The following is a 15,472-nucleotide window of genomic DNA, read 5'->3' as shown; positions in this document are numbered from 1 at the left end:
ATGGTGCGGCTTCGGGTGCTGTTGCTGGCCTGGTGGCTGTCGCAGGCGAGAGTGGCGCGCGGTGAGGGCTCGGTGCGCCTGGCGGGCGGCCTGACGCTGGGCGGTCTGTTCCCTGTGCATGCGCGGGGAGCTGCAGGGCGCGCGTGCGGGGCCCTGAAGAAGGAGCAGGGCGTGCACCGGCTGGAGGCGATGCTCTACGCGCTGGACCGCGTCAATGCCGACCCAGAACTGCTGCCCGGCGTGCGGCTGGGCGCGCGGCTGCTCGACACCTGCTCCCGGGACACCTATGCTCTGGAACAGGCTCTGAGCTTCGTGCAGGCGCTCATCCGAGGCCGCGGTGATGGCAACGAGGCCAGCGTGCTCTGCCCCGGGGGCGTCCCCCCGCTGCGCGCCGCACCCCCAGAGCGCGTGGTGGCCGTAGTGGGCGCCTCGGCTAGCTCCGTGTCCATCATGGTCGCTAACGTTCTGCGCCTGTTTGCGGTGAGGGACCGCGTCTGCTACCCGTGTCCCCTCCCTCCCTGCCTTAACTTCCTTCTGGAAGAGTCTGTTTTGAGCGCTCTAGCTCATCCAGACTAAAAAGCTGCTGCCCACTGGGGCAGATCAACTTTCCCAGCTTGGCCTGCCGCCTGGCTGACCTAAGCTGGTACCTTTCAGTGAAAGGTGTCCCTTTTCCCATCAGTCTGTGGCCTTGTGGTGCCATATTTCTACATGATATGGAGACCAGAATCCCAGGCCATAGTTCGCACCTGCCACACAGGAGGTGGTCACCTCCCTAACAAAGGGTCAGGATATGCTAATGTTGTTCTGCTCCTTCTTTGTAATTTGGAGGATGCCTGGGATAGAGATGCTAATTCAGGCCTATGTGACAGAGCAGGCATACAGAGCTGGAAGATAGGGAGACATGACAAAATGGGCATAGAAAGGTGTGGTCAAAGGTGTGGATGTGGACGAGACCAGAGAAAGTCTCCTGGTTACCTAGGAAACAGGATGCTAATGAATTTCCCCTTCAGTTTATGTTTGGTATATAAGGCTGTTTGAAGAATAAATGCAGAGGAATTTTCAGGATGTGAACTCAGGACTTCATGAGGGATCACTGAGAATCTCCCTCCAGATAAAGCCATGTGAGCTTTCTCAATTATTCCCATGCCTTCCCTCTGGTCCTGGAGAAATAATTTAGGGTCCGGGCTGGCACCCGACCACATCAGGCCTGAACCAGAGACTAAGGGCAGATTGGACCTCAGTCCCCAGTTGCCCTCTCCTTTGGGTTCTGCTGACACCCTGTACAACCCTTCACGGTGCTCCCGTCCCGGAGCTGTCCTGGATGATAAAGAAATTGAGATTTCATGGGAATTAGGTCCTTCTTCAAAAACCCTTGGAAGTTGCCCTGAGCTACACTAGTGGGTAGAGAATTCTGGGTAAAGTGCCACTGCTCTTTCCTTTTTTTAATCTTTGGATCATCATTTAAATTCGTTTTCAAAATGCCTGCCTTTTAACCCATTCTGGTGCAGAAGGTTCTTAAAGACTATCTGAGCTTCCTTGCCTTGTTATACCGCTCATCTGCAAGATTCTGCATCTTCATCGCTGGGGGGCACTGTGTTCTTTGCAGGCTGAGGTGCAAGGATTGGGGGCTGGGAGGGGGGCTCTGAAATTAGAGTTTGGGGGTTCTCTACAGCAGACATCCTGGGGATCGTGGATGGGGTTTACTGCACTGAAGAGGGCATCAGTTCTGCTGCAACCAGTAGGCCTTTCTTTGTTCTCTTTCCTTTGGTTTTTATTTTCTTGTTTATCCTCTGTCTCCCTGACACTCTCCAGATAAGCCTCGCCCCTCCTTCTCTTCCTCTCACCCTCCTTTGCTTCTCTCTTTCCCACTCACCTTTCCTGCACTGCCACCCCACCCTCCTTCAAAGGGCCCTAGATCAGCCCCAGCCCCTTCTTCCGGGACTCCCTGCCAGACCTTGTGCTGATTGCTGGTCCCTCTTTATCTCATTCGGGGTCACATCTGCTTCCCCCCAAGCTTTCAGCCTCCTTGCCCTGTTTCCTCAGTTCTGTGCTCCATCCTTTCCCAGCCCAGCTCCCACTTTCCTGAATCACGGTTCAGCCCATAATCCCTGCTACTAATCTCTATAATGGTCATAGATAAAACCTAGTTTCCCACGAGCCTCTCCTTTAGACTGTCCAGTCTGGCACTACCCTCCTCTCCAGCCCACTTTGCTCTGATCCTAGCAGGGGGCTGCTACTGAAAAAGACTGCCTCTCACTCTGGGAAACAGGGTCAATAGAACACTTTTCCCCCCAGACCAGGGCACTCTTTCCTTAAGCTCCAGTGTCCTTGTTTGGCTGATAGCCGGTGCAACTGTCACTGGTGACATTGCTCTAAGCTCGTCCAACCTTCCAATCATCACATCCATTCGTAGACATCCCACTAGTCCCATACATCTAGACTATGTGTGTGGCCCCTCCAGCTGGCCTCATCTGAGTCTCGGTTCCCACCACCTCCCAGAGCTATTCCCAACTTGTCTATGGCCTATGTCCTGAGTCCCCATTCCCATGCTGGTCTTCAGAGCCTCCAACCACAGCCCAGTTGTCTGTCCTTCCTGCTTCAGATACCCCAGATCAGCTACGCCTCCACAGCCCCAGAGCTCAGTGACTCCACACGCTATGACTTCTTCTCCCGAGTGGTGCCCCCTGACTCCTACCAGGCTCAGGCCATGGTGGACATTGTGCGGGCGCTCGGATGGAACTACGTGTCTACACTGGCCTCTGAAGGCAACTATGGCGAGAGTGGGGTTGAGGCCTTTGTGCAGATTTCCCGAGAGGCCGGTGAGTAGGGAGTTGGAATGGAGGTCCCAGGGAACAGTCAGCTAAGGAAGGGGAGAGCCAGAAACCACTGGATGGGACACAGACTGGGGTGGGGTGGTGGCGGGATGGTCCCATGGCAGCCCAGAAGGGTGCTCTAGGCAAGTGAAGCCCCTTTAAGGCTGCGGTTCTAAACCTTTCTAATGCTGCAAACCTTTAATACAGTTCCTCATGTTGTGGTGTCCGCAACTATAAAATTATTTTCGTTTCTACTTCAAAACTGTAATTTTGCTATGAAGAATTATAATGTAAATATCTGTGTTTTCTGATGGCCTTAGGCGAGCCCTGTGAAAGGGTTGTTCAACCCCTCCAGAGGGCTCCTGACCTGCAGGTTGAGAACCACAGCTTTAAGGGATTCAGGTCATGCTTACGAGGTTTGCTAGGTAGAGTCCAGGCAAGCTCTCCAGTGTCCAGACTCCTCAGTTAAGCCTTACACAGTCACAGAAGTGACAGCCAAGTGGGCATGTGTGAGGGTAGTGGAGACAAGAGTTGACTTTGGCATTCCAACATCCAGGAGGTGTCTGCATTGCACAATCAATAAAGATTCCCAGGGAGCCAAAGCCGGGAGAATTCCACAAAGTGATCCGGAGACTCATGGAAACACCCAACGCTCGGGGCATCATCATTTTTGCCAACGAGGATGACATCAGGTGGGACTGGTGCCATGCTCAGTCACCATGCTCTCTTGAGGCTCTTTTTGTGAGACCTTATCCTTCCGCACTCCCAGCCATGAGCAGCCGCCCTCCTTTCCCCAAGCACTTCCTGTTGCCATCAGAAGTCTTGTGTTCAGGGTATGAGTCCAACCTGACTGGCTGGAGATGTCACAGGCCTAGCCTGGGAAACACAGGAAAACATGGCTATTTCTGTCGTTCACTGTGGGAGAGGGAATTGGTGGCAGACCCAAGAGCAGGAAATGTACCATGAGGGTACTCTCCAAGTAAACCCTGAAACTTACATTGTCCAAAGCCAGCTAAGGTGTTTTCCCAGGACAGGAAGTTGGGCGTGACACTGGTAGAGGCGTTCGTGGGTGAAATGGCTGCTCAGTTTCCCCAAATGAGCTCTCTGTATCAATCCATTGTTCTTTACGCTAACAAAATCTCCACGTCTGGGTGATTTATTAGGGAAAGACATGGTTTCAACAGTTTTGGAGGTAGCACGAAACCAGCTCCCCTGAGGGTCCAGTTTTCCTTGCATTTTGACAAATGGTAAGACAGAATGTCAGAAGGAAGAGGGGCTGGGCTCCTCTTTTATAACTACCCACTTTGGCAGAACTACCTCAGCCCTCCAGAGAACATGACCAATGTCCTCGGGGATGCAATAGCCTTGCACTAGGCCTCACCTCTTATTTATTTATTTGTTTGTTTGTTTGAGACAGCATCTCACTACGTATCCCTGAACTTGCTATGCAGACCAAGCTGGCCTCCCAAGTGCTGAGATTCAAGACATTCAGTGTCTTGAAGGTTACATCACCTCCCAGTATTTACACCGAGGTCCAAGCTTCAACCAGATAGACACACTCAAACCAAAGCCAAACCACAGCACCATCTGAGGGCCAGTGCCAAGTGGGTTAGAGTGGACAGAGGGCCAGGCAGATGGCTCAGCCAGCCAAGTGCCTGCTGCACAAGCCCAGAGACCCGTGATCAATCCCTAGTGGCTCGCTGTTTGTAATTCCAGGCTGGGGAGGTAGAGGCAGGAGGATTCCTGGGGCTCCTTGGTCAGTCAGCCTACCCAAATCAGCAAGCTCAAGGCCACTAAAGAGATCTTGTCTCAAATAAATAAATAGATAGATAAATAAGGTGCACGGAACCTGAGAAATGACATTAAAGTTAACCTCTGGCCACCACACACATGTACACGTGTACACACAATACAATCTGACACACATACACACACGTACTCACACACACGCACATGCACACATACACACAAACACACACAAACACACACACACACATACACACACACACATTGGGCAGAACCATAATAAACAAGAATGTTTATTAGAATGGAGGAATACAGGATGGGAGGTGGACAAGAGCAAACTGGAGAAAGTTCCTAGGTTGTGACCTTACTTCTAGCTCTGCTCTTACTAGGAGGGTCTTGGAGGCCACACGCCAGGCCAACCTGACTGGCCACTTCCTTTGGGTTGGCTCAGACAGCTGGGGATCCAAGATCTCCCCCATCTTGAACCTAGAGGAGGTGGCTGTGGGGGCCATCACCATCTTACCCAAAAGGGCTTCCATTGATGGTAAGTCCCCACCCCACTCATCCTCCCAAATGTTTCCTCTTGGGATGCTCATTTCATAACAGGAACCACTCTCTTCTTGGAGTCCCAGATGCTGTGACTCAGAGTCTATGGTTATATCCCAGCAAGCAGTGCTTGAATGTGGCCTATGAGGGAAAAGAACCCCTAGTGTTCTGCTGTTGCTTCAAAACACCATGCATATAGTTTGGGTCTTACCGAAGGTAATTTGAATGGGAATGTTGGAGAGAGAGAAACCGAGAATGTGGAATATACTATCCTGCTGATCAAAGTGATGAGGCCAGGTCTAGTTTGTCTGCCCATCAGCTCCCTTTCCATCTGTGAGGTTCATTTTGTGAGATGCTTGTCCGTATCTCTGAACCCGGAACCAAAAATACAGGGTTGATGACCTGCTTCGGGAACCCAGAAGAGGAGTGCCGTCTCCCACAGGCTTCCAGCTTAAGTGGGGTGTTCACCTTCGCACCCTTTCTCTTAGCTAGAATGCTAAATAAATGCCAAGTGGAAAAACTGGACTAAGCAGAGGATTAGCAATCAAGGCATTTTATCAGAGGAGGTCTGGAAGTGGGGGAGGGTATCAGGTGTGGAACAGTGAGCCAATGGTGCTCTCTAAATCTTGGGGTTTGCTTGCCTTTCTTTTCAAAAGCTTTGTTTCTTTTCTGTCTCTGGCCTCATGGTCACAAGATACATAGAGAAGTCTTGTTAATTACGTAGCCATAGCAGCACCCTAATGGGGACAGAATGGGCAGTGATAAATTCTTTAAGGTTGCAAATTTTACCCTGGAACTCCCATGTATCTTCACCTTTTTCTCCCGTTTTCATGTGTGTGTGTGTTTGTGTGTGTGTGTGTGTGTGTACATGATGCACATGTATGTGTGTGCACATGAATACAGGATGGACATGTGTGTGAGTACATGTGGCAGCCTGAGGTTGATGTCAGGAATCATCCTCAATTATTTCTTCACCTTATTCACTGAAGCAGGGTCACTCAATCCAACGCAGAGATCATCAATATGGCTAGCCCTGCTAGGCACCTTGCTCTGGGGACCCCACCCCCCACCCCGATCTCTACCTTCAGGATCTAGAACTTGGTCACAGGGCCACTCCTGGAAAGAAAGTGGGCTGGTGACAAAGCACCATGAGAAAAGTCCACCTGGCTCAGAAGGTTACTGCCCTCCCGCCTCTTAGGGTTTGACCAATACTTCATGACTCGTTCCCTGGAGAACAACCGGAGAAACATCTGGTTTGCCGAGTTCTGGGAAGAGAATTTTAACTGCAAACTAACCAGCTCAGGGCGTCAGTCAGACGATTCCACCCGAAAATGCACAGGTGAGCACTACCCGGGATGGGGACGATGACGGGGAGAGGATGGGGAGTTCAGGTTGGGTGTCCAGGGGCCAGGCACACTTCCTCTGGGCTTCCTAGGACAGGTGAGGAACGCATCGGCCAAGACTCCACCTATGAGCAGGAGGGAAAGGTGCAGTTTGTGATAGATGCTGTGTACGCCATCGCCCACGCACTCCACAGCATGCACCAAGCACTCTGCCCAGGCCACACAGGTCTGTGCCCAGCCATGGAGCCTACGGATGGCCGTACACTGCTGAACTACATTCGAGCGGTCCGCTTTAATGGTGAGTGGGTGCCTGGCCCTACAGGGGTGGGGAAGCCAGCTTCCATGGGTTGATCTGCAGCGACCGGGACAATTCAGAGTGGAAAAAAAAGGCAGGGTGGAAGAGAAGATACTAGGACTGATTCCTGGGGGTTTGATGCAAGTGCAAGCCTCTGCTTTTTAACCCTCTGGGGGCTTCATCTTCAGAGGCAATTGGCAAAATTTGATTTTAAGGAACTGCTGCTTGACCCATCTACCAAGCCCAACAAGTCACATAGAACTCCCTGTCCACTGCACACTGCTTAGAAGACCCAGGCTCTGTGGTGAGCCTGGGGTCCAGTACAGACCCCAGCAAGCTCCCTGTTGTGGATGGATAGTCACAGGCTTCCAAATGTTGTCCCAGTCAGGCTCTGAGCTCCTGCGACAAAAGGCGTAGGTCTGACATATTTCTGCACCATCAGAACCTGCGTAAAGTCCAGGCTCTAGGGAATGCATCTGAACAGACCCGAAGGAGTCCTCATGCGAATGGGGCTTGCAGGAATTGCGTTATATTCAACTACTATCCTGCATAAAATTGTACACTCTCCACCAGATATGTGGGATGCCTGCAGTTTAGGTTTGGCGAGAGTTGTATATATGTGTGTGTATACACTTGGGTGCTTGTCTGTGAAGGAACATTGGGTATTCTGCTCTAGGTCTCCCTACCTTACTCCTTTGAGCTAGGCTGGGGGCTAGCAAGAGTCAGCAATCCTCCTGCTTCTGCCCCTGAGCACTGGGAGTGGGTGCTAAGATCTGAACTCAAGTTCTCATGCGTGAGCAGAAGGGCTCTTACCCACTGAGCCATTTCCAGCTCTGAGAGGTATGTTTTGTCCCATGTCCTCCTCATGGTTGGGAGGCAGCATCACCTTGTCTGAAGCTACATCACTGCTAATGAGAGATGCTGAGCATCCTTCCAGGAGCCTGTCAAGCTCTTCCTGTATCCTGGCTGTTCCTTGAGGCTTTCCAAAAGATGGCTTTGGGGCTGGAAAAGCAACTAGAGACAACTGGCCTCTCCCTGCAGGCAGCGCAGGAACCCCAGTGATGTTCAATGAGAATGGAGATGCCCCCGGGCGCTATGACATCTTCCAGTACCAGGCAACCAATGGCAGTGCCAGCAGTGGCGGGTATCAGGCTGTGGGCCAATGGGCAGAGGCCCTTAGACTGGATGTAAGTGTCAGGGACTAATCTCTGGGTGGAGGTGAATTTTTGGTGGCAGAGGTCAGCAGCCTGTGTTCTCTCTGTCCCAGATGGAAGCCCTGCAGTGGTCAGGTGACCCCCATGAGATGCCTCCTTCTCAATGTAGCCTCCCCTGTGGGCCTGGTGAACGGAAAAAGATGGTGAAGGGTGTCCCTTGCTGCTGGCACTGTGAAGCCTGCGATGGGTACCGCTTCCAGGTGGATGAGTTCACATGTGAGGCCTGTCCAGGGGACATGAGGCCCACACCCAACCACACTGGCTGCCGCCCCACACCTGTGGTCCGCCTGACCTGGTCTTCTCCGTGGGCTGTGCTGCCCCTTCTCCTGGCTGTACTGGGCATCATGGCCACCACCACCATCATTGTCACTTTCATGCGCCACAATGACACTCCCATAGTCCGCGCCTCCGGCCGCGAGCTTAGCTATGTGCTGCTCACTGGCATCTTCCTGATCTACGCCATCACTTTCCTTATGGTCGCTGAGCCTTGTGCGGCTGTCTGCGCTGCCCGAAGGCTCCTGCTTGGCTTGGGCACTACCCTCAGCTACTCGGCACTGCTCACCAAGACCAACCGCATCTACCGCATCTTCGAGCAAGGGAAACGTTCCGTCACGCCACCACCCTTCATCAGCCCTACATCACAGCTGGTCATCACCTTCTGCCTCACCTCTCTGCAGGTGGGTCCCCAGATTTCTCAGTAACGTGGTGAGTGCGTGAGGGATGCCTAAGTCCCTCCAGCTTGGAACTCGGAGAATAAGAGGCTAGGGATACAGTTCAATTGGTAGAGGGCTTTCTTAGCATGCAAAAGTCCTGGGTTTAATTCCCCAGCACAGCATAAACCCAGCATGGTGACACACATCTGTCATCCTAGTACCCAGGAGGTGAAAGTAAGAGGATCAGAAGTTCAAAACCATCCTCATGTCCACAGCAATTTTCAGGCCAGGTGTAGTAGCACACATCTTTAACTATGTACTTAGGAGACAGAGCTCTCTGTGCTATACATAGAGCGTTCTAGGTCAGCCTGGTCTACATTGTGAGACTGTCTTAAAAAAAAAAGCCTTCAAAGAAGTGGGCTTCATAGAGTCAACTTTTTCCACTTGGTGCCCCGTGTTTAAAAATCAGAAGGACAGACCAAGTGTGGTGGTCCACACCCTTAATCCCTGCACTTGGAAGGCAGAAGCAGGAGGATCTCTGTGAGTTTGAGGCCAGCCCAGATGACACAGTGAGACTCTGTCCAAGCAACCAGCAGAACACTGTACCCTCTTTTTCTTCAAAATTGAGCACAACTCACTTTTAAACAGCCATTTCCATTGCTAAATCTGTAGAGGAAATGGAGCATCCAACTGTTCAGCCATGTTGTTATCTGCTGAAGTTAAACGGGGTCTCACATGTGAAAATAGGGCAAGAATATATGCCAGAGGCCACAGTCACTGTGGAGTGCAGCATTCTTTCTGCTATGGAACAAAGATTAAAAAACTGGGGTTCAGAGTTCCCACAGTTTCTCCTTAAGTGCAGCTATTACAGAGTGGGACAGAGCTCCACAGACTCGGTGTCTTCAATGGGGAGGGGACTAAGGCAAATGGACTGAGGCGAGGTGGGGTTGCCGTGGCTGGTGTGACAGAGTATACCCTGCCATGCTCTCTGGGTGCTGACACAGCCTGGCCATGTGACAAGCCACACTGTCCCGGGCAGATGACCTTCCTCCTTCCTGGCTCTGTATCCCCTGTGTTCAATTCCACTTCAATGGATTCTCTATGCTTAGAAGATGCTGGCTCTTTCTCCAGAAACCATGCCCTAAGCATCCTGAGAAGGTGGACACCCCTCACCCTTTGGATGGAGATGCTTACAAAACATTCAGCGTTCCCCCACCTCCCTCACATTCATCTGTCCTGCCTCATGAATTTGGATTCTCCACACTTTCAGCTTTTCTGGATGCTTCTACCAATATAGTGGATATGGATATGTAGTGGCCTTCCTTTCATTTCTCCCTCTCTCCCTCCTTCCATCCCTCCCTCTCTCCCTCCTTCCTTCCTTTTTTTCTTTTTTGAGACAGGGTCTCTCTATGCAACCCTGCAGACCTGGAACTCACTCTGTAGACTAGGCTGGCCTGGAACTCACAGAGATCCACCTGCCCCTGCCTCTGAAGTGCTGGGATTAAAGGCATGGCCATCACACCCAGTCTCAATGCTCCTCCAGTTTGCCTACTGTTGTGACTGGGCCCTTGGAGTCTCCTCTCTGCACTGCCAGCTTCTAGTCATTGTTCATTTTATAGAAGCCTATTACAACGTGGGCTGCTGATTCTGTATCAGACACATGGGTTGTGCCGTCAGTAAGAGTACTCTGTGGCTGCTGGTCATCCTGTGTACCATCAGCCGCAGGCTCCAGCTTCTTTTGAGTGACATTTCCCCTAACCGAGGAGAAACTTCCAACGTTGCCAGCCTGGATGGGGAGGGTTTATCTCATTAGGCCTTAGTTCCTTGAGCTGCGGCTACAGGAGAAGGATGTGCCTTCTGGGTGCACAAATTACTACGGGGCACTGTCCCAGTTTCTCTTCTGTTGCTACAAGTCGTAGTCCATCATTGAGCGAAGTCAAGGCAGGGACCACGGGGAAATGCTCCTTACTGGCTGGCTCCTGGGCTCACATTAAGCTACCTTTCTTTTTTTTTAATTTATTTATTTATTAAGGATTTCTGCCTCCTCCCCGTAACCGCCTCCCATTTCCCTCCCCTCCCCCGATCAAGTCCCCCTCCCTCATCTGCTCTAAGAGCAATCAGGGTTCCCTGACCTGTGGGAAGCCCAAGGACCGCCCACCTCTGACCAAGCGCACCTGCCTAGGGATGGTACCGCTCACAGTGGGCTGGGCCCTCCTACATCATTCAGCAATCAAGAAAATGTCCCCCCACAGACATGCAGACAGGCCAGTCTGATGGAGGCAACTCTTCAGTTGAAGACCTCTTCCTCAGAGGGCATGGCACTGATAGCTTGCTAGATTTCAACCCCCCGTACCCTTTCATCTGACACTCTTATATAGTGAACAGTCTGAACTGACACATGGGTCATCCCCTTTCAGGATCTCACTTTATGCAGACATATTGATGCTCAGGATCTCACTTTATGCAGACATATTGATGCTCATCCCTCAGTTTTCTTCGGCTCAGGATCTGTCTGTCGACACTGGGAAGCAGCTGAAACTCCACTTTCTCCCTGTTAAGGCTCAGGCACTAGCCTCTGGCCTATGATGGGACCATGTTGTGCACATTCACCCATAAGGTCATGGCATTCTGTCCATAGTTCTCTCGCTTTGGAGAGGAAAGGAAAGCTGGAAACCAGCTTTGCCATGTTGCTTGTTGTGTGCAAGCTGGTACCTTCACACCTACGGAGCAGCGTGGGTGTGAGGACAGACATCCCTTTGGGGGCTGGTTCTCATTGGTGGCACCAGTTTCTCTGAAAAGACATCATGTCCTCATGACAGATTTTGTGGGTTTCCAGTCTGCATAGGGAGACACTGAGGAGGAGGTTGGAGAGCGTTGAAGGTGCTCAGGGGTATGGCATGTGGTTAAAAGCCCAGTGTAGGGTGGTCAGGTTGCTGCTTCCCTACCCCGCCCCGATGTGGTCCACATGTGCCTGGAGCACAACTGTCCTTTCCACACACACCATCACAGGTAGGAACACACCCCTGGGCGATCCTTTTTCACGGTTAGTCTTTCAAGACGGATCATCCAATTCAGTAGGCCATGGACATCATAAGAAATCTGACCTGCCAGAGACCCAGGTGAGGGGCTGCAATGGACTCCTCACTAGAAGACAGTATGTCCCTGACACTGTGTTGGTTCCCACAGGTAGTAGGAGTAATAGCGTGGTTGGGGGCCCAACCTCCACACAGCGTGATTGACTATGAAGAGCAGAGGACAGTGGACCCGGAACAGGCCAGAGGTGTGCTCAAGTGTGACATGTCCGATCTGTCCCTCATTGGATGTCTGGGCTACAGTCTCCTGCTCATGGTCACGTGTACAGTGTATGCCATCAAGGCCCGAGGTGTGCCTGAGACCTTCAATGAGGCCAAACCCATCGGCTTTACCATGTACACCACCTGTATTATCTGGCTGGCTTTTGTTCCCATCTTCTTTGGCACCGCCCAGTCAGCTGAGAAGGTAACCGAGTCCCCCAGCAGGCTTTTCCTGCTCACCTCTCACCCCCTACTGAAGGGCTCTACTGTCCAGGAGCTGGACCACCCATCCTGACGCCTTGTTAGAACAATTGTGGGTGGGATGCACTCGTTCATCTTTCTTAAAGCCCTGAGCCTGTCCATTCATTTTTCTTCTTTTCTCCCTGCACTCATGAGCCTCAGCCTGTCCATTCATTCCTCTCTCCCTTGTTTATTCCCTCATTTCTATATTTGAAAACATGATCATTCATTTGCTCATTAATAAATTCTGCCTCTTTAGGAGCGGGAGCCTTCGCCCAAGTGCCACCCTCTTCATTCCTTTGTAATCTGAAAATTATTTATTTTTCTTGTGTATGCCTGCTTGTTTATATGTATAGCATTATACATGCAGGCACCCTTGGAGGCCAGAAAAGGATATAGGGTCCCCTAGAACTGGGGTTATAGCCAGCGGTTGTAGGCTGCCTAGTGTTGAACTGAACCCATATAATCCACAAGAGCAGCATGTCTTCCTAAACCACTAAGCTATCTCTCAGCCCCTCTTCCTTTTTTAAAGGGAATTTAAAAATGTTTATTCTCTCTCTCTCTCTCTCTCTCTCTCTCTCTCTCTCTCTCTCTCTCTCTGTGTGTGTGTGTGTGTGTGTGTGTGTGTGTTGTATGAGCACATGCACATGCACCACAGTACAAATTGCGTAGACTGTAGGACAACTTTTGGAGAATCAGTTCTCTTCTATCCAACTTGGATTTACAGTGCTTGTACCACTGAGCCACCTCTCAAGTCGACACTCTCTTCCTTAATAGCCCACTCAGTCTGTGTCACTCCACCCGTCTTCCTGCCTACACCAGATCCACACTGTGCCTGATTTTCTCCTGCTAACCTTTCCATTGTTTCCGTTCCCGCTCACCTGACAGAAGTAACTCACCTCCAGTCTACAGGTGTGGGATCGAGAGAAAACAGGGCTAAGCTCCATCTTGTTCCCTCCTCTTTGCTTAGATCTATATCCAAACGACCACACTGACTGTGTCCCTGAGCCTGAGCGCGTCGGTGTCCCTCGGCATGCTCTACGTGCCCAAAACCTACGTCATCCTGTTCCATCCAGAGCAGAATGTGCAGAAGCGGAAGCGCAGCCTCAAGACAATGTCCACGATAGCGGCCCCACCCAAGAGCGAGAACGCAGAGGATGCCAAGTAGCAGGATGGAGTGTGGGTGCCACAGGTTGCTCCCTGCCCTTTCTTTGCTTCTCCTGGCTTCACAGTGGAAGCTGCAAAGGCTCCACAGTGACCACCAGAGGCTGGAAATGTGTAAAGACCACTCCCAGCATGGCTGGGCATGCCTTCAGAAAGAGCTAGACCCCGAGCCATGTTGGACTTCCGCTTTCCTCGGCATACCAACCTCATCATTCGGTCCTTCTTGCCCACAATACTCGCTTCCAGGTTTCTACCTTAAGACAAAAACTAAACTAATGCCTTCTGGTCAGGCATTCAAAGACCATGGTAAAGCCAGGGCTTGTCAGGTTGGGGTGAGATTTATCTTGATCCAACAGCATCACCTTGGGGCTGGCCAGGGTGCAACGTCCACAAAAGGAAACGTGGGGGTCTGCATTCATTTTCCTGACACAGAAGATCAGAGCCTGTGAGAGTCCCGGCTGCAGGGGTGGGCCTACAGCATAGAGAGGCGTGAACAGGGAACAGGGAAGGCTTCTGTGAGGTTGTTTCCTTTTCGCTCTTTCCACAGGGTCATCTACGAAGTTTGACAGCGTTTCTTCGCAGTGTATGTTCCAGTAAATTGCTGCAACCCGAAGACATGCCAACACGTTAGTATGTGAGAGAATGAAGAACAGCTGGGCTTTTTTGGGTGGGGGTCCAGGAACAGTCTTGTTTCTGTGGCGAGGATTATTACTATTATGTAGCCCTGGCTGTCCTGAAGCTCACACTGTAGAACAGGCTGGCCTCGAACTCACAGAGGTCCATCTGCCTCTGCCTCCCAAGTATTGGGGTTGAAAGTATGTGTAACCATGTCCGGCTTAATTAAATGATAAGGATGGCTATAAAGGCTCTCCTGCACATGTTCTTGGATTGCCCCTCTGAGAGGTGGATGGAAGTATATGGAGGAAGCTATTCAAACACCATGCATGGATGTTCATTTATTACTAATCTTTCTTTTACAGAGCTGGTGTTTAGTTAGGGAATTTTGTTCCCCGTTTTTTAAATGTGTTGAGTTAGCTGTTTTAACTCATTGTGAATTCTCCAGTATTTAAGGTATTTAAGTCTTGAAAGTAAGCTGCACTTCAATGGACAGATGACCTGGAGGTGCAATACTTTAGCTTTCTGAAGACACCATCAAGGCTTTGCTTTAGAATATTTCTGCTTTATAGATTCCCCTTCCTGGCCTCATGTGTTCCCAGTTTTCCCACAATTCAAAGTGTGGTATTGCATTTCCTGCTGAACAAGCTTCTGTCCTGCTTGAGTCCCTAGAGTGCGAAATGTGTCCTCTTGAGAACGCCTTGCCCATGTGACTGATCTCTTCCAGACTCAGCGAGCCAGAGTCTGAATACTGTCCTGTACTGACTGATTTGTGTTTCTCTGTGGTGAGTTCTGACTTCTAGTTGAAAGCTTCTCCACCATTTTTTTCTTTTGGCATTCATGTGGTTTCCCCCAGGCTTTGAGTTAGAATGAGTTCTAGTGTTTTCCACTGACTGCACTTCACGGGTTCCTTACCAGCTGAGGTTACTGACTAGAATCCTGGCCTCCCACCAGAGACCCCACTTCCGGTCCTTGCCCTCTGGTGGGAAGTCCTTAATACGCAATGAGTTCCACCTTCCTCCCAGGGTTCTCATGTGCATTCGGTCTCTGGTTTTCTCCATCTCATGACTGACTTTTGTAGAGTGGCAGAACTTGTCACATTTAATCCATCCATGAGGTTTCTGTCCTTTCTGAATTCTTCATTGTGCCCAAGTTGTGACTTAAACAAGAGGCTTCTCGTCTGAAATTCCTCCCCTTGGTTCTTTCTCTCTTCCTTTTTGAGCTCACTGGGGGACTGGAAACTCCCCAAGAGTTTCCTTCATAGTTTTGAATGACCAGATATCAGGTCCATCAAACTGAACTCCCCAATAAAGTTTTGTGATTTTTTTTCCCTTCACATTTGTGAATCTTACTGGAGATTATGCGAGTATGCCCCCCGCCCCCGTGGAATAAAAGCTAGACTATATCTGAAGGCTTTATCATATCCCCTGCCCTTGAGTTAATCCTCCTGCTATATCTTGTAGGGTCCAGCAGAAGTGGAGTTCTGGATCAGAGGCCTAGTCCAGCTTTATTATGATTAGTTTTTCTACCCAGTATGAGCTGCTCAAATC

General features: G+C 50.7%; 1 protein-coding gene across 1 annotated transcript; it reads left to right on the top strand.

Annotated features, from left to right (window-relative positions):
• Positions 1–13,311, top strand: Grm6 (glutamate metabotropic receptor 6). Its single transcript, XM_075992743.1, has 10 exons — positions 1–480; positions 2,603–2,819; positions 3,370–3,505; positions 4,949–5,103; positions 6,304–6,444; positions 6,546–6,746; positions 7,785–7,930; positions 8,011–8,634; positions 11,797–12,108; positions 13,114–13,311. Exons 1-10 carry the CDS (start codon positions 1–3, stop codon positions 13,309–13,311), a joined length of 2,610 nt encoding a protein of 869 aa, XP_075848858.1.
• The last annotated feature ends 2,161 nt before the right edge of the window (positions 13,312–15,472 follow it).

The sequence above is a fragment of the Microtus pennsylvanicus genome, chromosome 11 (genome assembly GCF_037038515.1).
Source record: "Microtus pennsylvanicus isolate mMicPen1 chromosome 11, mMicPen1.hap1, whole genome shotgun sequence".
NCBI lineage: Eukaryota > Metazoa > Chordata > Mammalia > Rodentia > Cricetidae > Microtus > Microtus pennsylvanicus.
Note: the sequence above shows the minus strand (reverse complement) of the source record. Positions and strands in the feature narration are given on the sequence as shown.

Excerpts from the sequence above, each read along its gene's own strand:
- Grm6 (XM_075992743.1), top strand. The coding sequence starts at position 1 with ATGGTGCGGCTTCGGGTGCTGTTGCTGGCCTGGTGGCTGTCGCAGGCG. Across the intron at positions 481-2,602 it reads ACGTTCTGCGCCTGTTTGCG|ATACCCCAGATCAGCTACGC; the intron begins GTGAGGGACCGC and ends TTCCTGCTTCAG. Across the intron at positions 8,635-11,796 it reads TCTGCCTCACCTCTCTGCAG|GTAGTAGGAGTAATAGCGTG; the intron begins GTGGGTCCCCAG and ends TGGTTCCCACAG.